General features: G+C 39.8%; 1 protein-coding gene across 1 annotated transcript in view; it reads left to right on the top strand.

The window, feature by feature from the left end:
- The window catches only part of ADAM32 (ADAM metallopeptidase domain 32), a 448014-nt gene that overhangs the window by 119403 nt on the left and 302008 nt on the right, over positions 1 to 26603 (top strand). Inside the window, exon 3 of the mRNA XM_007935060.1 lies at positions 19008 to 19069. Within this exon, the coding sequence (XP_007933251.1) occupies positions 19008 to 19069 (62 nt within the window). The remainder of the gene's footprint in view (positions 1 to 19007; positions 19070 to 26603) is intronic.

Here is a 26603-nt window from a genome sequence, read left to right on the forward strand (position 1 = left end):
AAATACAAGTGATTGGTTATTTTAACATAGTTTTACAGGTCATTGGTGGGTTCATACTTTGGTTTTCTGGCGGGAGTGTGGATGACTGATGTAATTTTCCAGGAACTGGGGCCCGCCTTTTTACTGGTCTTAATGGTGGCCTCTCTTTGTCATGTTGAAACATTAAATTTTAATTCCACATTACCACACGCCGGACAAGGTCTAGTGGGTTGTCATGGATGTGGGCAGTGTTTGACCCAGTGGTCTTCTTTTCCACATTTGAAGCAAGGTCCAGGTGGTGTGTCGTTTCTGGAAGAGTGAGTAGGTGCCGTCCTCAGGGCTGCCACTAAGGCTTGGGCTTGTAAATTAGCCTTATGGTGAGTGTGGGATTCCCTGTCTGCCTCAGCCGGTTCCTCCCAGGTGTTAAAGACTTTAAAGGCCATATTCACCACCTCTTGGATGGGAGTCTGGGGACCCTCCTCTGCCTTTTTCAGTTTCTTTCTAATATCAGGAGCAGATTGGGTGATAAAGTGAGTAGCTAAAACAGTAGCTCCTGCTGGGGAGGTTGGGTCTAAGCGAGTATATTGCATAAGGGCCTCAGTGAGGTGATTAAGAAAAGTTGCTGGGTTTTCATTAGGGAATTGAGTAATCTCCCGCAGTTCATCGAAGTTAACAGCTTTATGTGAAATAGCCTGTAGGCCCGCTGGGAGGTACTGGAGCATTTTGTCCCTGCAAGTGGGGCCATTCCTCCCAGATTGGGTTTCTAGTTGGTATTCCTATCCGGGGTCCTGCCCAGGAACTGCTTCTGGACCTACTGGCATGGTAGAGTCAGTTAAAGGAATTTGATTGGTATGTTCCCGAGCAGCTCCAAGAACATGTTCCCTTTTGTCAGAATTTAAAGTGGAAGAAAGAATGACGTAAAATGTCATGGGCTTGAGAGAGGTAATGAAATTCCTTAATGTAGGTGGTGGGATTGTGAGAAAGGGAACTCAGACATTTTCAATCTGAGATAAATTGGTGAGGGAGAAAGGAATACGGACACGGACAACACCTTCAAAGTCAGCCACTTCACGTAAGGGACAAAGAAGGGGCTGTTGAGAATGGGTGTGGCTGCTCACCAGGAAGGGTAAAAAAGGACTCTGGGGAAGTGGTGTCCGGAGATGTTAGTGAAGAGGAAGGTGGGGGTGGCGGAGATGGTGCAGTGGGGTTAACAGAAGGTGGAGATGAGTGACAGTGGTGCACACAAAACAAAAGACAAGTCCCGAGGACCTCTCTGATGCCTGGTCGTCCGCCCTTCTTACGAAGGTTTCAGTGGGTCTTTGGCTAAGGTGTCTCCGTATCAACCCCAGAGCGGAGGGCTAAGCCACACCATTATGCCAATCCAACCTCACACGGAATGCAACTTCAGGCCCATTCAAATTCCGCGACTTTTCGTCTTGCAACTTCACGTATATCATTCACACTAAACAGTCACACAGACAGACACCAACCCCAATGAAACCGAATGTGAACTCTCTACTAGAACTGCTAGAGGGACTCGAACCCTCTACCCTACCTAACTCGGCCAAGGGGGACTCGAACCCCCGAAGAAGCCGAAGGGGACTCTAACCCCAAAGATTTTAGGCTAGGGAAATTGAGAGGGGTTGAGGAGTCTTTAGAGGGGGTTTGAGGGGGTTTGAATAGGAGTTTCGTGAGTTAGGAGAATTTGGGTGGTGTTGCAAGTAAAATAGAGAAAGAGAGAGAGAGAGAGAGATGGGAGCGCAGGTAAAAGAAAGTTTGGATGTAGGGAACCTCTGGCCATTTGCCTATGCAGCGACAGAAATTATCAAGATCAGTGAGGATGTTAAAGTCGAAAGTTCCTTGCTCAGGCCACTGAGAATTATTATTGGGGCCAAACAGTATTGCAATAGAAAGTTAGGCGTTTGGAACGTAAGTCCTGAGCCATCCCCAGGGCATGGAGATTGAGTAAGAGACACCCCAGGGGAGTAGTTGGCTCTGGTTTGGAGTTCTGGTTACCCATGATCCCTTAAGTCCCAAGGGAAAGATTCTGTCAAAGGACCAGCATCCCAGCCGCTTTTGGCAGAATACAGGAACCGGAGACTGGAAGAAAACAGAGGACGTCTCCGCTGTAGTCTTCAGTCTTAGAACGGAAAGACAGGGAATCCAAGGCATCCCTTAGGATGCCTCTGTCTTTATGCCAGGGGAGTCTCAGATGCAGCGCCATTGATTTCCGGAATGAAAGGGACAGAGACTCCGGAATAGGGGGCCGGGACTTGGAATCTAGGTGCCCAGGATTGGGAAACTAATTAAAAATGGGAAACTCACCAGTGTTGTATGGTGGTGGCTGGAGGTTCCTGGTCCGTGAAAAGGAGGAAGAAAGGGAGAAGGGGGGTGGTGCAGCACTCTGTTCCAGCAGAGATTACTTGCACCACACTTCCCCTTCCCGGCCAACGCACCAGATGTAAGGTCGCAGTAAGGAGAAGAGGACGCACAAAAGTGGGGTTAAAGAGAAGTTTTTATTCTGTGCTCCCAGGAGAGGTTTACGGGTCCCCGAGAGGGGCCCAGGCGAGGTTCATGGGTCCCTGAGAGGGGCCAGAGAAGTCACACTGCCCAGGTGAAAGAAAGGATTTTTTATAGTGATTTCCTTCCTGGTTCTTAGAGGACCGGAGTGAGAGCAGGGTATGTGTTACAGGGACCAATAAGGTTAAAGTACCCTATTAGTGTGGGGGTAGGAAGCAGAGTTGAAGCACTTCATTAACATAGTGGGCAGGAAATGGTTGGGGGCTTTCGTGAGTAAGAGTCAGGTGCTGGGGTCTTTCGTGAGCAAAGGTTACGTGCTGGGGTCTTTTGTAAGCAAGGGCTATGTGCTGGGGTTTGGTATGGGCTCTGGTCAGGCGCCTCCTTGCTTGACCAGTTCTTATAATTCCCTCTGGCTCAATCATTCACCCGCCTGGCCAGCCATGTTTCTGCCTAACAATTATAAGTATTGCTTTATATAATGCTATATCCTCGGAAGGAAGGTTGGGCAATCCTACTTCCATAGTGATACTGCTTCGGAAACCCGAGGAGGGGTTGCTATGAGTCGGGGCCGACTCGACGGCAAACAACAACAGCAACAACAACATATCTTTTAAAGAAATTGAGGAGAAATAAAAATATATTCATAGAGTCTTTTTAAAAAAGAATGAGATCTTTTATATGTAACTCATATATTTGCTATTTATAGTGCTTTGAGTTGCCATTTGGTGTTATTTCCTTCTAAGTCATACCTTTATTTATTTATTTATTTATTTAACCTTTATTTTTCCAAGATAGCTTTACTGCATAGAATTATTGGTTGGCAGTTTTTGTTTTTTTTCTCTAGCATGTTTTATATCTCTCTTTACTGCCCTCTGGCCTCTATTATCTCACATGAACAATCTGCCATTAGTAATATTGATGCTTTCCTGTATATGATGAGTTGTTTTTCTGTTGTTATTTTCAACATTTTCTCTTTATGTTTGGCTTTCAATAGATTTAATATAATGTATATAACTATATATCTTCTTGTATTCTTTCCTACTTGTGGTTTCTTGAGATGTTGGATGTGCAAATTAATATTTTTCATCAAATATGGATATTTTTTCTCTCTCTTCTCTCCCCATTATATGTTTGTATGCTTTATATTGTATGATAGGTTTCTAAAGCTTTATTCATTTTATTTAATCTTTTTCTCTCTGTTCTTCAGATTAGATATTTCTATTGCTCTGTTTTCAGATTCATGGATTATTTCTTCTGCCATCTCAGATTTACTGTGGAACCCCTCTAGTGAATTATACATTTTAGTTATTGTACATTTCCTCTCTAGAATTTTTATTTGGTTCTTTCTTTGATTTCTACTTCCTTATTGAGATGGAAATTTTTGAGAATTTCTATTTTGTGATTCATTGTAATAATATTCCCCTTTAATTCTTTAAATATATTTTTCTTTAGTCCTTTAAAAATATTTATAGTATGTGCTTTGAAGTTTTAGTGTGCTAAATCCATCTGGATCGAGGAGTCAGCCGCAGAGACCCAGGTGAGGAGAGGGGATCCAGGCCACGCCCCACAAGCAGTGAGGTGGGAAGGCAGGGAGAGGACAGAAAAGGCAAAGGGGACCGGAACAGATCAAGGAGTCAGCCACAGGGATCCAGTTAAGGGTGGTTGGAGAGGTTTCCAAGAGCTAAGGGAGACAAACTTATCTGTCGGTTTGTCCTATTGTGGTGACATGTTGCTGTGAGTCTTGAGGCTGTGCCTCTGGTGTTTCAACCCAGTGGGGTGTACATGGTGCACATATATCAGTCTGGCTTGCAGACTGAGATAGACTAGGAAGAAGGAGGAGGCCATCCACTTCTCAAAGAATTGGCCAGGAAAAACCTTATGAATAGCAGAGAAACACTGTCTGATACATTACTGTGCAACCTTATGAATAATCCAGAAACATTGTCCAATACAGAGGAAGAAGATGAGTCACTTAGCTTAGAAAACTCTCAAAGAAGTACTGGGAAAGAGCTGCATTATCAGAGTAAAATCGGCATTACTCATATGGATAAGGTAAAGCTTTCGAGACCTCCATTTGGAGTGACATGGCACCGCTAAAATTGAGGAGAGACAGTGGCAAACACCATTAATAATTGGAACATGGAATGTACGAAGTATGAATCTAGGAAAATTAGAAGTTGTCAAAAATGAAATGGAACACATAAAGATTGGTATCCTAGGCATTAGTGAGCTGAAATGGACTGGTTTTGGCTGTTTTGAATTAGACAACCATATGATCTACTATGCCAGGAATGACAGTTTAAAGAGGAATGATGTGGCATTCATCATCACAAAGGATGTTTCAAGATCTGTCCTGAAGCACAATGCTGTCAGTGATAGGATAATATCCATATGCCTACAAGGAAGACTTGTTAATATGACTATTATTCAAATGTATGCCCCAACCACCAAAGCCAAAGATGAGGAAATTGAAGATTTTTATCAATTTCTGCAGTCTGAAATTGACCGAACATGCAATCAGAATGTGTTAATTATCCTGGTGATTGGAATGCAAAAGTTGGAAACAAAGAAGAATCACTGGTAGTTGGGAAATTTGGCCTTGGTGACAGAAATAATGCTGGAACTTGCAAGGTAGAATTTTACAAGACCAATGACTTATTCATTGCAAATATCCTTTTTCAACAACACAAATGGCAGCTGTACACATGGACTTCACCTGATGGAACACACAGGTATCACATTGACTACATCTGTGGCAAGAGACAATGGAGAAGCTCAATTATCTTCATCCAAAACCAGGCCAGGAGCTGATTGTGGAACAGACCATCAACTGCTCATATGCATGTGCAACTTGAAGTTAAAGACAATTAAAACAAGTCCATGAGAGCCAAAATATGATCTTGAATATATCCCTCCTGAATTTAGAGACCATCTGAAGAATAGATTTGATGCATTGAACACCAGTGACCGAAAACCAGAAGAATTGTGGGATGACATCAAGAGGATCGTCCATGAAGAAAGCAAGAGGTTGCTAAAAAAACAACAGAAGAGAAGACCAAAATGAATGACAGAAGAGACTCTGAAACTTGCCCTTGAGCATAGAGTAGCTAAAGCAAATGGAAGAAATGACAAGATAAAAGAATTGAACCGAAGATTTCAAAGAGCAGCTCGAGAAGACAGAGCCAATTACTATAATGAAATGTGCAAAGACCTAGAGTTAGAAAACCAAAAGGGAAGAACATGCTGGGCATTTCTCAAGCTGAAAGAATTGAGGAAGAAATTTAAACCTTGAGTTGCAATATTGAAAGATTCTATGGCCAAAATATTGGATGATGGTAGGGAACATTAAAAGAAGATGGAAGGAATATACAGAGTCACTTTACCCAAAAGATCTGGTTGAACTTCATCCATTTCAGTGGTGGCATATGATCTAGAACCAATGGCATTGAAGGAGGAAGTTGAAGCTGCAGTGAAGGAATTGGTGAAGAACAAGGCTCCAGGAATTGACGGAATATCCATTGACATATTTCAACAAACAGATGCTGCACTGGAGGCATTCACTGGGTTATGTCAACAGATTTGGAAGACAGCTGCCTGGCCAACTGACTGGAAAAGATCCATATTTGTACCATTCCAAAGAAGGGTGATCCCACAGGATGTGGAAATTATTGAACAATATCATTAATATTGCACGCATCTTACTGAAGATAATTCAAAAATGGTTGCAGCAGTATACTGGCAGAAAACTTCCAGAGGTGCAAGATGGATTCAGAAGAGGATGTGGAACAAGGGATATCATAGCTGCTGTCAGATGGATCTTGGCTCAAGGCAAAGAATACCAGAAAGATGTTCACTTGTTTTTCATTCACTATGCAAAGACATTTGATCGTGTGGATCATGACAAAGTATGGATAGCATTGAGAAGAATGGGAATTCCCAAACACTTGATTGTACTCATGAGGAACCTGTACCTTGACCAGGAGACTGTCATTTGAACAGAACAAGGGGACACTGCATGGTTTAAAATCAAAAAGGGAGTGCGTCAGGGTTGTATCCTTTCCCCATAGTTACTCAATCTATATGCTGAGCAAATAATTTGAGAAGCTGGACTATATGAAGAAAAATGTGGCATCAAGATTAGAGGAAGAATCATTAACAACCTGAGATACACTGATACAACTTTGGTTTCTGAAAGTGAGGATGACTTGAAGCAGTTAGTGATGAAGATTGAGGAAAACAGTCTGCAGTATGGATTACATCTCAATTTAAAGTAGACAAAAATCTTGACAACTGAACCAATAAACTGCATCATGATAAATGGAGAAAAGATTGAGGTTGTCAAAGAATTCACGTTGCTTGGTTCTACAATTGATGTCAATGGAAGTAGCAGTCAGGACATTAGATGACGTGTTGCACTGGGCAGGTCGGCTGCGAAGGAACCCTTTCAAGTGCTGAGGAGCAAGGATGTCTTCTTGAGGACTAAGGTGTGCCTAACACAAGCCATGCATGATTTTAACAGTCACCTCGTATGCATGTGAGAGGTGGACAGTGAATAAGGAAGAGTGAAGAAGAGTTGATGCATTTGAGTTGTGGTGCTGGGGAGAAGTGCTAAGAGTACCATGGACTGCTCAAAGAACTTACAGATCTGTCCTGGAGGAAGCACAGCTGGAATGCTCCTTGGAAGCGAGAATGGCCAGACTTTGTCTCACTTACTTTGGTCATGTTGTCAGAAGGGACTATTCCCTTCATGCTTTGTAAGGTGGAGGGTTGACGAAAGAGGGGAAGGCCTTCAATGAGATGGATTGACATAGTGCCTGTGTCAATGGGTTCAAGTATAGCAAGGATCATAGAGCTAGTGCAGGGTTGGGCGGTGTTTTGCTCTGCTGTGCATGGGTCGCTATGAGTTGGAAACGACTTGACAGCACCTAACAACAACAAGAACAACAATGACAACAACAGCTTTAGACTGCATATGGTCATATTTGTAGCACATACAATACATATGTGGGAATATTGTGTGCAAGTATACCTTTGTTGAATATAATTAAAAAATTATATTTGACAGTTGTGGTAGTTAAGTTGTATGTCAACTTGGCTGGGCCTGGTTTTGAGAGGCTAGGCAGCTGGATGTAGTTATTCCCTGTGATGAGATTGGTAATTAACTCCATGGTGGAATTTACTGGAGCAGCTGAGTAGCTACCTTAGGGATGTGGTCTGCTTCCAGTATATAAGAAGAACCTTTGAGAAAGGTCTTTGCAGCTTTTTGGTGTGCTTGGGCCCTGCATGTAGTTTAATCTTCATTTAGCAGCCTGCCATATTTCCTACTGATCTTGGGACTCTCTCTGGACTTGAACTAGTGGCCTGCCATGTTGTTTGGTAATCTTGGGACTGTAGCTTTTTATTTGTTGACCTTGGGTTTGTCAGCCTCAGCAACCAGCAGCTGCCTGAGTGAAGAGATGCCTTTAGCTTCAGTGGGCAAGGAGCAGGAGGCAGAGCTGAAGCCAAGGGGCCTTCACCCAGCCCCTGGAGCTTGCACTCTGAACTTGGACTTCTAGCTTTCTAAATTGTAAGAGAATAAATTCCTGTTTGTTGAAGCCACCCATTTGTGGTGTATTTCTGTTAGAGTGGCACTAGGTTTCCAATACAACAGGTTTCAGGAGCAGGTTTAAGGGCATCCAGCTGCCATATAATTACATCCAGCTGCCCAGCCACTCAAAGCCAGGCCCAGCAAAGTTGACGTACAACTCAAGAGGACCTGGAATGAGGGTTATCATTACTGATGTGGATTTTGGTAGAGAGCAAAGAATACCAGAAAGATGTTTATTTGTGTTTCATTGACTACACAAAACATTGAACTGTGTGGACCGTAACAAATTATGGGCAACATTTTGGAGAATGAGAATTGCAGAATACTTAAATGTGATCATGAGGAACCTGTACATAGACCAAGAGGCAGTTGTTCGAACAGCACAAGAGGATACTACATGGTTTAAAATCAGGAAAAACGTGCATCATGGTTGTATTTTTTCACCATACTTGATCTGTAAATTTAGTAAATAACCTGAGAAGCCGGGCTAAAGAAAAATGCAATATTAGGATTGGAGGAACATTCATTAACAACGTGCAATATATACATGCCACAAACTTGCTTGCTGAATATGAAGTAGACTTGAAGTACTTACTGTTGAAGGTGGAAAATTACAGCTTTTAGTATAGGTTACTCCTGAACATAAAACAAAAGTCCTCATAACTGGACCAATAAGCAACATCACAATAAATGGAGAAAAAAAGTGAAGTTGTTATGATTTCATTTTACTTGGATCCACAATCAGTGCTATGGAAGTAGCTGTCAAGAAATCAAATGATGTACTGCATTGGGCAAATGTGCTGCAAAGACCTCTTTGCAGTGTTAAAGAGCAAAGATGTCACTTTGAAGACTAAGGTGCACCTAACCCAAGCCATGATAGTTTCATTACTTTCATATGCATGTGAAAGCTGGACAGTGAATAAGGAAGACTGCAGAAGAATTGATGCATTTGAAATGTATTGGCAAGGAAAACAGAATGTACCAAGGACTACTAGAAGAAAGAACAAATTTGTCTTGGAGGAAGTAAATCCAGAATGCCCTTAAAAATGAGAATGCCCATACTTCATCTCCCATACTTTGGTCGTGTTGGAAAGGATCAGTCCCTGGAGAAGATATCATGCTGAGTAAAGCAGAGGGTCAGCATTAAAGGGGAAGACCCTCAACAAGATGAATTGCCACAGTGGCTATGATGATGGATTCAAAAATGGCAACAGTTGTGAGGATGTGCAGGATTGGACAGTGTTTCGTTGTGTTGTACATAGGGTCACTGTGAGTCAAAACTGATTGGATGGCACAACATAATGAGATTAATGTTGCAATGGTAGGAGTAGGCCAGAATATTTTTCCTATCTTCACAGCTCAATTCTCTCCTCTATTATGACATTGAGATATTTTAAACATGGGCTGTCTGTGTAGCCACCTCCATAGAGCTCATTTTCTGGAAATCTTTCTTTTCTTTATCACAGTGTTCCTTGTATTCTACTATAAACTGAGTTTCTTTCCTTCTAAAATATTTTTAAGATCCCAGAAGGCTGAGATTATCTTGAATCTTTCTGTAGACACTTAATGGGTCCCTGTAGTCTAATTTGCATTCACCTTTAAATTCTCAAACTCATTGCCATAGAGTTGATTCTGACTCATAATGACCTCATTGGGTTTCCAAGGCTGTAAATCTTTACAGAAATAAATTGCCTATTTTTCTTCCCTCAGAGCAGCTGGTGAGTTTAAATTGCCAACCTTCTGGTTAATGGCCAAATGCTTTACCCCCCTCCCCCCATGCCACCAGGGCTCCTTCACATTTAAATTGGGGTAAGCAAAATCATTTCACAGTTTTATTGGTTGTTCTTAATCCTATTTACTGAAGCTTTCCATTCAGAGTGGGCTTCTCTCCTTTTCAGCATGTTGGCAATATATCATTGCCTGGATTCTTAGAAATCTTAGAGCTACTCTTTATTTTCCCTCTATCAAAAGATTGATGATCCTGTACACATCCTCTGTGGGTTCTACTGTTGTCTCTGATTTGAACCCCTCTTGACTCACTTTTCACTCCAATATCTTGGATTTGTGAAGATACCTTGTCATTTAATTTTGTTGAACATACTAGCTATGGATTTACTACATGTAATATGTGTGTTTGTGTGTATATATGAAATATGTAGTAAATATATGTTAACATATTTTTTCCTAGTTTGTCTGTTTTTAGAAGAAATTTGGTGCTTTTAAATTTACACTATCAGGTTTTGATTTGGGTGAAGCAAAGGACAATGTACCAAATGTGAGTGATCAATATAGTGGCACTGAGGAAGAGAAAGACATAGAGAGGTATGTGGAAAGTACAGACAACAAAGATGAACCCTTTTGCGCATGTAGTACGGCGTGGTCCATGAAGGCAAACACGGGTATATGGGTGGATAGATGGGTGGACAGGCTGGAATATTAGGTATGTATATGAAGTGGAGAGTGCACCCAAGAACATGTATAGGGTTGGCAGACAGTGGTCCAATAACTTTATGTATATAATCTGAATTCCCAGGTATATAATGGGGCTGACAAGGGGTAAGGTTGTACTCACTACTTGGTCACAGCCAGCTACCCAGAGGGACTGAGTAGTTGAACCTGTGGGCTTGGGACCATGGTCACAGAGGACATCAAGCTCAATTGGCATAACATACTGTACAAAACATTGTTCCACCTCCTACTATGGCAAGTAGCGACTGGGATCTTAAAAGCTAGCAAGCTGCCATCTAGATGCAACGATGGGTCTCTCCTCATCCAGAGCCAAGAAGAATGAAGAAAACCAAAAATTCATGGAAACAACTAGTCCTAGCGACTGGTACCCATCCGATCTGCAGCCTAGACGACTATGAGACCAGAAGAAATAGATGGTGCTCGGCTACTACTGTCAACCACTTAGAAGAGGATCTTTGTAGGAGATCCTTGATAGACAGGGAGAACAATGTGGAACAAAACTTAAAATCATTTGGAGAAAAAAAAAAAAAAGTGGGGAACAGGTTTGCTGGCCTGATGGAGCCTGGTGGAACCACTGAGACCATGGCCCCTAGCTGCCCTTCAGGGCTGGAATTGAACGCACACCTGTGGCTCCCAGCTAAACAATAGACAGGCATATCAATTGACCATTTACCTGAGGTAGATACACTCCTTGGAGAGAACAAGCATGAGAGAAAGAAGGGCTGCTCAGACACAGGGAGACGGCTCAGGGAGTAGGAGTGCATGGAGGGATGGACACAGGGAAGAGGTAGCTATTGGGAGGAGGTGGGAGGGGAGATGTTGCATTGTTCTAAATTGTAGTCAATGTCATGAGACAAAGTGTAAGTGAACTGCTGTATGGAAACTGTATTTGCTCTGTAAATTTTCACCCAAATCACAATAAAAATAAATAAATAAAAATTTACACTATCACTATAATCTCGTATCACCTATGAATCTGTCTTTATAATAGGGTTTTATTTGTTCTTTCAGTCATTCATGTATAGGAGACATGGTTAGTTTTTTACCCTCATCCTAAGGTATCCCATTGCTGGTTTAGTTCACTTTTCCCATCATATGGCTGCGGTGGCACTGTTGCTAATGGCTCACATCTACAGATTTTTCTGGAAGATTGCCCTTGGTGTATTGGAGCTACTGCAATGGGAGTTCTTGGAGATCACAGCTAATGACTGACAGATGTGAGGATGCACAAATTCCAGTTTCATGATTCAAGGCAGGATAGACTCTGTAGTACAGTTTCCTCTCTACAGCTCCCGGGAAGTCAGGCTGAAAGTAGATTTCACTTGAAGCTGTATCCATGCTTAACTTCTACCCTTTCCTGATCTTCTTCCTTCACTCTCCCACAGTTTTCTTCTGAGAGCAATTTTTCATTCATTTGCAAAAGAACTCTCATTTCAGGCTTTGCTTTTTGGGGACCCAAATAAGACAGTTGGTATCAGATTCGGGTGGTTCTAGGAAGCAGATCTAAGAATGTAATTCTGGAGTTAGATTGCTCACCATCTAGCTGTCAATGAGGACCCCATCGCTAGATGTAGGTAGAGAATTGGTAGTCTCTGGCATGCTGTAGCAGAGTAACTTGGATGGTAAATAGATGTACAGTAGCTCATGTGTTTGAAAGGTACAGGGGAACTGGTAACTATTAGGATTGTGGAATTGATGGCTATTGTTCAGTATTGTTAAAGGATTGAAAAGAGAAAATTAAGGGCCAAAATAAGTTAAATTTAAAGTGATATGTAAATGCCAGAGGACCTGCTTAGTAATTTGGGAGCTTCAGCTCCCCTGGCAAGATAATTGATGTTGCTGAAAGGCCCATGGCTTAGTTGTAAGAGTTACAGAGCTTCAGAGAAGTCTGAATTTTCAGCCTCAGAAATTTTCCTTTGCCAGAGTCAAGATGCTAATAAGAAAAGAGTGGGAAGTTGAATTTGAATAGGAACATTTGAGAATGTTGAACCCCAGATTTTCTTGAATATTCAGGGCCTGCAGAAGTGATCCATCTCCCCCGCCCCCTTTTTTTAAACAGACAGTTACTCCTCTTCTTTACTTGAGGATTGTGTAGAGTCCTCAAATAAGGCAAATGTCTTATGGTACCAGCATCCTGCTGCTTGTGCTATATAAATCAGCAGACTCAATGTGCTAGAAGTATTTGTGATAGAGATACTGTGTGCAGTCTCTGGCAAGTTCCAGAGAGTTTTAGTGCAGAATGCTGGGCTTCTAGAGCAAGGTCATGATGTCTGTAGTAGAGAACTATTTTGTGTTGTTGTTGTTATGTGCCATCGAGTCGGACCCGACTCATATACCATTTGAAAAGCACCTCCTTGGTATGCTAATGGTCCTTGACAGAGACTTAGTATCTGCTTATGTGACATTAAATGACTGTGCAAACAGAGTTGCTCATCATGAGCAGGTGCAATTAGACCCCACCAAGTCATAAAGCTGAGTCAAACAGCAATGCATCATTATTAAAAGGAAATTGTATGTCTGAGATTGAGCTTGAGTATATCACAGGGCAACGAGGGGTCGCTATGAGTCGGGTCCGAATCGACGGCACACAACAACAACAACATATCACAGGGCACAAGTTGCATAAATAGATGTTCATGTTATCCTTTATAGTTGCACTAATAATGCTTCTTCCTCAGCTCACACCTATGAACTCATGAAGGGACCCTATAAGCATATAATTAAAAAAGAAAAGCAGCTGAGTTTGGTTCGTTAATGGATTAGCTTTGTATGTTAATGAAATCCAAAAATATATTGTTGCTGCACTACAGCTCCACTCAGAGTTGGCCCTTAAAGAGAGTGTTAAGGGAAAATCCTCCCAGTGGAAGAGCATCAGGTGGTACATCTGCTAATTCACTTTGTGCTGAGAGAGAAGTATCCCTAGATAAAGATACAAATAAACAGGCTTATGGGAAGTGTTGAATTGTTTGTTTGGTTTATCAGGGCCTGGAAGGGGCAAGATTTGAAAATTGGAATCAAAGAATCTGGGGAAGAGACATGGGAGTAGGTACAAGTTGTGAAGATGTTGTATTGCATGTTATGCATACCAGAGAGCATCTGCTGTAGAAGAGGCATTAAACAAGCAAGTAGAAAGAATGCTGTGGGCAGCAGATGGCAGTCAGCCTCTGTCCTCAGCTGCCCCAGTACTTGCACAAATGGGCTTATGAATAAAACAATTGTGGTGTTTTAGGAAAGGAGGCTATGCATGGATCCAACAGCATAGGCTCACTCTCACCAAGGCTGTAGTTACTGCCGCTTTTGATTAGCCCCAGATAAGGCACCATCACTTCAGTAGGTCAGCCTTTTATTTGTTGACATGTTGATTATATAAGACCCTTTCCATCCTTGAAGGAGCAAGGTTTTGTACTTCCAGTTATTGATGCATATTCTTAGATACGGATTTGCCTTTCTTGCCTAAAGTAACTTGGCCAGCATTACTCTCTGTAATATACTGATCAGTGCTATTATCCATGTTTCACTATATGTCTGATATATGGACGTAGGATTAGATCAAAGGGCCCATTTAATGGCAAATGAAGTATGGCAGTGGGTACATGAGCATGGGACCCACTAATTCCTTTCATATGCAGTACTATCTAAACGTAACCAGCCTGACAGAGTGGTGGATTTGTGTCTTAAAAATACAGTTACACTCGAGCAGAGAGATGATAATGCACACTTTAAAGTGTAGTCTGTATGTTTAAAAAAAGGGGCACTACATGATTCTGTGTCCCAAAAAGGTAGAATACATGATTTAGGACTACAAAGTGGAAGTAGTAGTGTGCCTACTATTATCACAGTGTATAATTTGGGGGGGTATTTGCTTTCATTATCTAGCACTTTATGCTCTGGTTCCCTGTGGGAAGGAACACAGTAAAATTTCCACTAAACTTTTGTCTCTTTGTGACAATAGAGCAGCAGGCAAAAAATTTCCACTTTGGCAGGGAAATGTTGAACAGTGAGGACAGAAAGGCAAATATTTGACATTCAGATGATTTCTTTGGGCTTTTCTTAAAATTTCCACACCTACTTTTAACTGTAAATGGGAAAATACAGCAAGTGTGGCTTGATATTAAAAAACAAAAAACAAACAAACAAAAAAAACCACCAATTGCCTTTCGGTTATTGCGTTACCTCCCCTGGAATCATCTGGGAGGTACTCCCTGATTCTATCTTCCAGGGAAGACCTTCAGCCAAAGACTGATTGGTTCATGGGTACAGAAGTCTAGGTCCTTAGCCTCAAGGTGGGAAAGACTTAGGCACAATGTACAAGCCAGAGTTCCCTCAGGGGATCAGACCTGAGGTTACACATTACCTGAAATGAAATCTCCTGTAGTTTCCTCTCTCTCTCTGTATCCTTACTCTGTCATTAGCTTATAGGTTTTTCCTAAGAGTGCTCCCTCAGTAAATCACTTATAAAAGTATCTTCCTTTCAGACATTGTTTCTGGGGAACCCAACCAAAGACACTATCCAAGTCTAATTTGTACAATAGAAAGATGAATTGCCAATGTAGATTATTGTAAAATCATAGAAATGTTTGTCTTTCAATTCCCCAAATGCTTAAACAGATTATAGGGGTTCCAGACCTTTACTAAAATATATTTTGAGAAGGCAGATGATTTGAGGAATATATAAACAGACCAATAAAAGTCTGTTTTCTAAATATGTTGAAGTTATTCTAACACTTTACAAAAAACATTCTGGTAGATCTATATGAAAAATGATATGGGGGAAAGCATCCAAAGGGATGGGATTTCTTAATCAGGAAAGCAGGTATCTGTCTGTTATTAAAATTTAAAACACAAATTTACCATTATTGTTCAGTAAATTCCCTTAAAGCCTCCCTTAACCAATCATTCTATACTCCTTGAAGATGTAGCTAATTTTCTGTATATGGTATGAAAATACAATGGTAACTCCCATAGAGAAAATGCAGTTAAAGGAAATATGTCTGGTACACTTATATCTTTGTAAGTATTAAGTTTTTGTTTAGAGAAATACTCATCCAGGAACTACTCAGGAGAACTTTCCCATCAGTCCTACCTTACAAAGAGGTAAAGATACTCCAGTATCTAGGTTTACTTGTCATATTCAGCTCAGGCTCATATGGGGACTATTTTTTCTCACCATTGCAAAATTAAAAGGTAGGATACCCTACAGCTTCAGTATCAGATTCTTATTTTCAGCATTTCTGTCTTATATATGCCATTTATCCATTTTGCTTCTTTCCTCAATTTATTTCTGATTTTGTTTTTTAAAAAGAAACTTTGAAAACAAATTTGGAATAATTTTAGATTTACAGAATAATTAAAGATACTACAGAGAGTCTCAGTATACTGCTTGCTCAGATTTTTCTAATATTTACAATCATGTTGACATGTTGTGTGCTGTGGAGTTGATCCCAACTCAGAGTGCCCCCATATGACTGTATAGAACTGCTCCACTGGGTTTTCTAGGCTGTAATCTTACAGGACAGATTGCCAGGTCTTTTCTCCCACAGAGAGGCTGTGGTATCAAGTACAGCTTTTCTGTTAGCAGAGAAGCACTTAGCATTGTGTTAAGGGTTCCTTTTATTGATATATTACGTTTAAAGTAAGAAACTGACATTGATACATTACTGTTAACTAAATTATAGATTTTATTTGGACTTCATCAGTTTTTCCGCTAATGCCCAGGATCTAATATAGGAACCACATTGCATTTAATAGTCTGTCTCCCCAGTCTCCTCTGCTCTAATAGTTTCTATCTTTCATTGTTTTTCGTAACTTTAACAGTTTGGAAGAATATTGGGCAGGTATTTTATAGAATATGATGTTTATGTCCTTTCAATAATTTTTATTTTATAGACTATTTTTTTAGATTAGTTTTAGAATTACGTAGAAATCGAACAGAAAGTACAGAGTTCCCTTATTATCTACTCCCCCACAGTCTCTTCTATTATTAACACCTTGCATTAATATGGTATATTTGTTAAAATTGAGGAACCCATATTGATACATTATTATAAGCTAAAATACTTAGTTTACATTATAATTCACCTTAAAAAATTAGTTTAGTGAAAGTATACGTAGCCAAAAATACAACATTTCTACAGCTTCTACATGGACAATTCAGTGACATTGATTACGCTCTACAAGTTGTGCTACCATATTAACTATGGATTCACTCTTTGTGTTGTTTGGGTCTATGGATTTTGATAAATGCATCATGTCATGTGTCTATTATTAAGTATCATGGAGGATAGTTTCACTGTCCAAAAAATGTCCTGTGCTCCACATATTCATCCCTTTTCCCTCTCTCTGAACTTCTGGCAATCACTGATTCATTTACTGCATATATATGTGTGTACACACACACGCACACACAAACCAAAACCAAACCCACTGCCATTGAGGTAGATTCTGACTCATAGCGACCCCATAGGGTTTCCAAGGCTGTGTAATCTTTATAGAACCAGACTTTCCTGGAATTCCTGAGTGGTGCAAACTATTAATACACTTTGCTGCTGCTAACCAAAAGGTTGGAGGTGTGAGTCCATCTAGAGGTGTCTTGGAAGAAAGGCCTGGTAATCTACTTCTGAGAAATTAGCACAATTCTTGACTGACACACACAGGATTGCCCTGAGTTAGAGTCAGCTTGATGACAGCTAGTTTAAATCCTTGGGTGGTGAAACTGTTTGTGCCTGATTACTAACCTAAAGGTTTGAAACCCACCCAGTGGCTCCATGGAAGAAAACCTGGCAGTATGCTTTTGTAAAGATCACAGCCAAGAAAATCTTATGGATGGAGCTCAGTTCTACTCTGTAACACATGGGTCTCCATGAGTTGGAATCCATTCAGTGACAGTGGGTCTCATTTTGGTTTTTATAGTTTTGCTTTTTTTAGAACGTCAAGTAGTCAGAATTACATAGTGTGTTATCTTCCAGCCTGGAATTTTCTTTCACTTAAAAATCTACACCTAAAGTTTCTCCAGGAGCTCTGGTAGCATAGTGCCTAAGGCACTTGACTGCTAACCAGAAGGCTGGTGGTTCAAACCCACCAGCCACTCCTCGGAAGGAAGGTTGGGCATTCCTACTTCCATAGTGATACTGCCTCGGAAACCCAAGGAGGGGTCGCTATGAGTCGGGCCGACTCGATGGCAAATAACAACAACAACAACAACAAAGTTTCTCCATGTCTTTTCATGGCTTCATGGCTCATGTCTTTTTATTGCTGAATAATTGCTCCATTGTTTGAATGTACCATGGTTTGTTTATCCATTTAGCTATTGAAAAACATCTTGATTGCTTCTGTGTTTTGGCAGTTATGAGTGAAGCTTCTATAAAAATTCATGTGAAGTTGTGTGGATTTAAATTTTCAATTCATTTGATTAAATACCTAGGAGTGTAATTTCTGGATTGTATGGTAAGCTTATGTTTAGCTTTGTAAGACACTGCCAAACCGTCTTTCAAAGCAGATGTGTCATTTTGTGTTCATACCAGCAATGAATGAGAGTTCCTGTTGCTCCACATCCTTGGCAGCATTTGGTATTGTTGGTGTTTTGGATTATAGCCATTTGAATAGATGTGTAGTGATACTTTATTGTTGTGTTTGTCCCTTTGCTTTTTGCATACTTTAACTATTTTTGTTTGTCACTGATGCTCTAACTCTTGCTTTTCATGTTCTTCTTTGCTTATCACTCAGGTTCACCAATCTACTGGTATTCTAATGTATTGCAATTCAGGTTTTGACTTGAAAATAGTAGTGATAGAGTCAAAAACAATATCAAATTTTGTTCAAGAATTTTCTCTGAAAAACATAGGAAACAGGCAATACATTTTATGACTGTTAGAAAAATGTTGTTGTTGTTGTTATATACTGTTGAATCGTACCCGACTCATGGCACCCCCTCCTTGGGTTTTCGAGGCAGTATCACTACAGAAGTAGATTGCCCAACCTTCCTTCTGATGAGTGGCTGGTGGGTTTGAACCGCCAGCCTTAGGCACTACGCTTACCAGAGCTCTTTGTTAGATAAACAGTTAACATAAATTTTCTTGTGCTTTATGGAATAAGCTTTACAGATGTTGCCTACCTTATTATCTCAATGAAGCCACCTAAAAAGGCATTGTAACATAGTATATGGTCTCTTCTTTCATAAGGAGTTTACAGTTCAGTTAGATGTAGATTTCTAATCCCATGTAAACCATCAGGTTGGTTTTATTTTTTTTTTGTGGAAAAACTAAGAATGGATTATATAATAAATAAATGTTAGAATTAAAAAGTTTTTTGGTAGATTTTAAATCACATGTAGTCTGAGCTATTAATTGAGATAGTAAAGACATTTTAACCATTGTTTGGATTAATTGATGTAAAATTATTATTTTTGATCTTATATTAAATTTATGTTCACTCTCAGTTGTTCTGGATTCTCTAGGAGCAGTTATCCTATATTATCCCAATAGATGAGAAACCATATATTGTCCACCTTAAGCAAAGGTAATTTATTTATTTATAGTTTCATTATATTTCTCTGAATTTGTTTACTTGTAATAAAAATGCAGCATGAAAAATAATAAATGTATTTGATAATAAAAATTTTAATTGTATCAGATGAACAACTTTTCTACTGTGAATTTATTACATTTTTTGTTCTAGTGCCACAGTTTTTGTGAGTGGGAGTTGTTGTTTGCTATCAAGTTGGCCCCGACTCATAGCGACCCCTCCTTGGGTTTCCGAGGCAGTATCACTACGGAAGTAGGATTGCCCAACCTTCCTTCCGAGGAGTGGCTGGTGGGTTTGAACCTCCAGCCTTCTGGTGAGCAGTTAGGAACAGAAAAATTAGGGGCTCACCTTCTGAAAACTGATCAATATGTGTTTAAAGACTGGTAGGATCTATATGATCAGGGCAGGATATCAAATAGGAAGTGAATCTGTAACTAATTATATCAGTTAGGGTTCCATCAGGGGGGTACGGCCATCATGAGTAATATAGAATATGAGATTTAATATAAAAATTGGGTCTTTCACTATTGTGGGAGCTGGTGATTAGTCTGTGGGAGGTTGTTGCCTCTACATCTGGTGGTAATGTGCCCTAATGCTCTATAAAATGTGTTAGCTTCTATGCATTTATAATAGTATTAGATATGCACCATCTTTCAGAGAATTGAGAAAATAATAATTGAGATAATTTCCTGTAGGGTTTAATTTCTGACAGAACCTAGTTGAGAGAACTGGGAGGAAGTAATTTGTGACTTTTAAATTTCAGTTAAATTTTGGGGTAGAACAAGGCTATATGGTATAAGGGAGAGGAAGGTTTTGAGAAACTTGAGGGAGTAAATGTAAATACCTTTTCAAAAACATTTGGCAGAGAAAAAAGAAAGAGCAGTCTTAGATGAATACCTTTTAAAGAAGAAACAAAGCTTTGGCTAAAGGGAAGTTTCTTAGAGAAGAGAGATGATAGAGAATTAATTGTGTAAGATGACAAAGAATGGCACTGAGTAAAAGAAGGGTTAATTTACTCTTTTAGAAGAGAAGAAGAATATGATAAATAGAAAGGAATTTTGAATGGTAATAAGAGAGAAAGTGAGAGAACTCACATTACATTTGAACAATTTATCAAAACTATAAAAAGTGATGGGTAGGGAATGTGTATATTGGTTTGGGGATATTACCTGGGTAATGACTATGATAGTCTAATGACCATTAGGAAAGTATACTGCAGATAATTTATATGAGAACTAATAAAAAGCAGGACTATGGCTGTGTAGAGGTGAGGATTTTTTTTTGTGTGTGGGTCAGGGTTGTATCTTTTCACCACATGTATTCAATCTGTATGCTGAGCAAATGATCTGAGAAGCTAGACTATATGAAGAAGAATGCAACATCAGGATTGGAGGAAGAGTCATAAACAGCCTGCAATGTGTAGATCATACAACCTTGCTTACTGAAAGTGAAGATGACTTGATGCACTTACTGAGGAAGATTAAAGAGTACAGTCTTCAGTATGCGTTACACCTCAACATAAAGAAAACAAAAATCCTCACAACTAGACCCATAAGCAACATCATGATAAATGGAGAAAATATTGAAGTTGTCAGAGATTTAATTTTACTTGGATCCACAGTCAACACCCATGGAGCAGCAGTCAGGAAATCAGATGTCATACTGTACTGGGAAAATCTGCGGCAAATGACCTCTTTAACGTGTTAAGAAGTCTCCACTTTGAAGACGAAGGTGTGCCTGACCCAAGCCATGGTTTAACAATCACCTCATATGCATGTGAAAGCTGGACATGAATAAGGAAGACCAAAGCAGAATTGATGCCTTTGAAATGTGCTATTGGCGAAGAATACTGAAAGTAACATGGACTGCCAAAAGAATGAATGAACCTGTCCTGGAAGGTGCAGCTGGAATGCTCCTTAGAAGTGAGAATGGCCAGACTTTGTCTCACCTGCTTTGGTCATGTTGTTAGAAGGGACCATTCCCTGGAGAAGGACATCAGGCTTGGTAAAGTAGAAGGTCAGAGGAAAAGGGGAAAACCCTCAATGAGATGGATTGACACAGTGGCTGTGATGATGGATTCTAGCTTGGCAATAATTGTGAAGATGGCTCAGGACAAGGCAGTGTTTTGGTCTGTTGTACACAGGCTCACTGTTAATCAGAATGACTAAATGGCACCTAACACCACCAAGGGTGGATGGGACACTGGTTTATGTAGACTGTTAGTCTTGTGGACTAGTTTCTCCTGAGTCTTTGGTTTCCTTCTTTCTCTTTTGCTCCAGATGAAAAGAGACCAAAAGTTATATCATAGATGACTGTTTGCAAGTTTTGTCCCCCCATTCTGATTCAGCAAGTTTTTAATGAGTGCCCACTGCAAGATATAGACATGGTGCCAGCTACCACGAGTCAGGATGAGTTACTATAATAGGCACATTATGAAAGCACATTTCAATTGACTTGATGTGGTGACAAGCACTATAAGCTAAAGATGAACAAATTGCCGTGGGAACCCAGAAGACTAGCTGATAGAATCATAGATAAGGTGGGGTATATTTCATAGTGGTGGTGATGTTCTGGTTGGGCTTTGAGAAACAAGTAGGTGTTTGATGTTATTAGGTGTCCTTGAGTCACTTCCAACTCATAGTGACCCTGTGTACAAGAGAATGAAATTCTGCTTGACTTTGTGCCATCCTATGTGTATAGCCACTATTTATGTTGTTGAAAAAGGTATTTGCAATGAATAACTGTTGGTCTTACTAAATTCTGTCATGTGTTCTCTGGTGTCATTTGTATCTCTAATGCCATATTTTCCAGCTACTGATGCTACTTCTTTATTTCCAAAACTTCTGCACTTCAATCAATAGTAATTATCAATACATCTTGATTGCATGTTTGGCCAATTTCAGACTGCAGATGTTGGTAATATCTTCTATTTCTTCATCTTTGGCATGTAAATTTGAATAATAGTTGTATTAACTGGTCTACCTTGTAGCTGTATTGATATTATCCTATCACTGATAGCATTGTTCTTCAGGATAGATCTTGAAATGTTCTTTTTGATGATGAATGCCACATCATTCTTCTTCAATTTGTTATTCTCAGATTGTCTGATTCAAAATGGTCAATACCAGTCTGTTGTAGCTCACTAATACCTAGAATATTGATCTTCATGTGTTCCATTTCATTGGTGACAATTTCTAATTTTCCTAGATTTGTGCTTCATACATTCTATGGTCCAATTATTAATGAGTGTTTGCAGCTGTTTCCCTCCCATTTTGAGTCACGCCACATCAGCAAATGAAGGTCCTGAAAGCTCTACTGCATCCACATCATTAAGGTAGACTCTACTTTGAGGAAGCAGCTCTTCCCCTGTCTTATTTTGTATGTCTTCCAACTTGAGTGGCTCATCTTGTGGTACTATATCAGACAGTGTTTCATTGCTCTTCATAAAGTTTCTAGAATTATCTCAGACAGTGTTTCACTGCTATTTATGAGGTTTTCAGTGGCCTGTTTTTTAAAAAGTAGATGACCCTGTCCTTCTTCCCAGTCTTTTTAGTCTGGAAGATCTGCTGAAACCTGTCCACCATTGGTGACCCTGCTGGTATTTGAAATAATGATGGCATGGCTTCCAGCTTCACAGCAACATGTAAGCCACCACAGTATGAGAAACTGACAGAAGAGTGTATACACACATATACATACTTTCACACATGTATAAATATATACATACGTAAGTGTATAAGCACAGATATTTTTGCTTCTTGTTGTTGCTGTTGCTGGGAAATTATATATGTCCTAGTTTTACACAAAATGTCCTTTGTGTGTGTGTGTGTGTGTGTGTGTACTTTTTAGTGACGTCATTTACCTTGGTTAAGCTGTGTGCACTTCACTCACATTCAGTGTTACTTCTCCTATTGCCATAAACAACCAGTGTCTAGTGTCTAAAGAGTAATTCCCCCTTTCCACACCTACCCATCGCAGGTAGCCAGTAATGAACATTGGTTTCGGTCTTTTATAAAAATGGGATCGTAGAATATTTGATCTTTTGTGGTTGATTTATTTCACTCAGCATAACGTCTTTCAGATTCATCCATATTATGTTTTGAGGGTTGATCATCATTCTTTATAGTTGTACAGTGTTTTGCTGTATGTATGTACCACATTTTGCTTATCCATTTATCTATTGATGTGTACTTAGGTAGTTGCTATTGTGAGTAGTACTGCAGTGAACACAGGTATGCATATGTTGTTCATGTCACTTCTACTAGGTCTCTAGGATATTTTTTCAGGAGTGGGATTGCTGGATCAAAGTTTCTAGTTTTTTTAATTATTATTTATTATTTTATTGTGATTTGGGTGAAAGCTTACAGAGCAAATTTGCTCTGTAAACGTTTCTAGTTTTTTGAGGACGTGTCATCTGGTTTTCCATAGTGGTTGTACCATATTTTTTAAATCAGTGCCATTTTAGCAGGAGTGATATAATATCTCATTGTTGTTTTGAGTTGCATCTCTCTAAAGGCTAAAGCCACCACTTCTCTGTTAGTGTGTCATACTGTGGTGGCTTGTGTATTACTGTGATGCTGGAAGCTATACTACTAGTATTTCAAATACCAGCAGGGTCACCTATAATGGACAGGTTTCAACAGAGCTTCCAGACTAAGACAGACTGGGAAGAAAGAGCATGGAAGCAGCATCTTCTGACTTCCTCCAATCTCACAAGGGAGAAACAGAGTTACTATCAATAGCCCAAGATTTATTCCTATGAGGCCAGACATGCTGCCACCCTCCAGCCTTTTTACCAATTCGGATGCCAACTATCCCTCCCGTGGGACTCACTATTTTTCTTCTGCATTCGATAACTCGTTGCAGTGGCCACGCAGAACTCACAGACAATACTCACAATTATGGGGTTTATTAGAAAAGTAACAGGCTACAATTCAGGTTCAGGAATGCACTCAGGATACAATTCTTCAATCAGGACAGTTTCCCCTTTGCTAAGCCCTCAGGCACACCTTTTTGGCCCTGCTTGGGCAAGTGTTCCAAAGCTCTTTTAGCTCTGCTGATAGGTACATCTAGGTATACCCCACTCCACCAGCAAGCCTCCTGCCCAAAGACACTCAGCTTTTATGCTCTGTGGGCTAGGTAAGCCCACTGCTCTGTCTAATGCCTCTTGGATCCACTGCTGCTATCTCTCTGCTAAGGCATCTCTCTGCTGGGGTATCTGTCTGCTGGGGTGTCTCTGCCAAGGATGTCCAGCACAGGGATCTCAGGACCAAGGATGCGGTCCACTTCACCTCTAGCTCTTCTCTTTTGATGGCAGTGAGATCCCCTTTCTGCCTCTTGGAAGGCTCATTTTAAGCCTGGTAGAGCGAAACTAACCAATCCCAACATCAAAGTTCTACACACCTTATTTGCATGGTCCCACCTAGTAATCTGGTGGGAGTTACAAAGACTGTAGCTAGAAAACCCGTATCAAATAATTCACTGTAGCACATTAGTCTTCTTCTGTAAAAAAAATTGAAAACTTTTTTTTCAGGTTTTCACTGAAAACCTTACAAATAACTGTGAAATTTGGTCTGATGTAGTGCTAGAAGATTCTAACCTCAGGTTAGAATGCATTCAAAATACTAAGAGCTGCCTCCTCAAAGGAGAGTTGACCTCAACGATATGGATGGAGAAAGCTTTCTTGATCTTAGTTTGCTGATATGGCCCTACTCAAAATGAGAAGAAACAGCTGCAAACACCCATTAATAATCAGAATGTGGAATTACAAAGTATGAATCTAAGGAACTTGAAAATCATCAAAAATGAAATGGAATGCATCGAGATCAATATCCTAGGCATTAGTGAGCTGATATGGACTTGTATTGGCTATTTTGAATTGGACAGTCATAAGATTTACTATGTCAAGAATGACAAAAAGAGGAAGTGTCACATTAATCATCACAAAGAACACTGCAATATCATTCCTGAAGTACAGTGCTGTCAGTGATAGGATCATATCCATATGCCTACAAGGAAGACTAGTTAATACAACTATTTCAAATTTATGCACCAACTATGCAAGACAAAGATGAAGTTGAAGATTTTTACCAACTTCTCCTGTCTGAAATAGTCCAGATATGCAATCAAGATGCATTGATAATTATTGGTGATTGGAATGCAGAAAATGGAAACAAAGAAGCATCAATAGTTGGAAAATATGGTCTTGGTGATAGAAATGATGCTGTAGATTGCTTGGTAAAATTTTGCAAGACCATTGATTTATTCATTGCAAATACCTTTTATCAATAAAAATGGCAACTATACTTGTAGAATATTCAAGAATCAATCTACTACATTTGTGTAAAGAGACAATGGAGAAACTCAATATCATCAGTCATAACAAGGCCAGAGGCCAACTGTGGAACAGACCATCAGTTGCTCATATGCAAGTTTATGTTGAAGCTGAAAAAATTTTAAAATGTCCACGAGAGCCAAAAGATGACCTTGACTGTATCACACCTGAATTTAGAGACCATCTGAAGAGTATATTTGATACATTGAACACCAGTGACAGAAGACCAGAGGAATTGTTAGAAGACATCAAGGACATACATGAAGAAAATTCTATGTCATTGAAAGGACAGAAAAGAAAGAAAAGGCAAAAATGGATGTCAGAAGAGACTCTGAAATTTGCTTTTGAATGGAGGAGAGTAGCTAAAGTGAATGGAAGATATGATGACATAAAAGAACTGAAGAGAAGATTTCAGTGGTTAGATCAAGGAGACACAGTAAATTAGTATAATGAAATGTGCAAAATGTCAAGTTGCAATATTTAAGCATTCTGTAGGTAAATATTGAATGATGCAGGAAGCATCAAAAGAAGGAACTCACAGAGTTACTGTACCAAAAAGAATTTGTTGATGTTCAGCCATTTCAGGAGGTAGCATGTGATCAGGACCCAATGGTATTAATGTAAGAAGTCCAAGCTGTACTCAAGTTAATGGAGAAAAACAAGGCTCCATGAATTGGCAGAATACCAATCGAAACATTTTACCACACAGAAGCAATGCTGGATGTACTCACTCATTTATGCCAAGAAATTTGGAAGGTGGCCAATGGACTGGAAGAGATACAGATTTGTGCCTATTCCAAAGGAATATGAAGGTGGCCAACGGACTGGAAGAGATACAGATTTGTGCCTATTCCAAAGGAATATGATCCAACAGAATGTGGAAAATATCAAACAGTATCATTAATATGGGAGCTCTGGTAGCGTAGTGGCTAAGACATTTGACTGCTAACCAGAAAGTTGGTGGTACAAACCCACCAGCCACTCCTTGGAAAGAAGGTTGGGCCATCTACTTCCATAGTGAAACTGCCTCAGAAACCCAAGGAAGGGTCGTATGAGTTGAGTCCGACTTGACGGCACATAACAACAACAACAATAACAACATCATTAATATCACATACATGTAAAAAATTTTATGAAGATAATTGAAAAATGGTTGCAGCAGTATATTGATAGAGAACTGTCAGAATTCAAGCT

This window comes from Orycteropus afer, unplaced genomic scaffold, assembly GCF_000298275.1.
Source record: "Orycteropus afer afer isolate SDZICR_OR568_19922 unplaced genomic scaffold, OryAfe1.0 scaffold00024, whole genome shotgun sequence".
Classification (NCBI taxonomy): Eukaryota; Metazoa; Chordata; class Mammalia; order Tubulidentata; family Orycteropodidae; genus Orycteropus; species Orycteropus afer.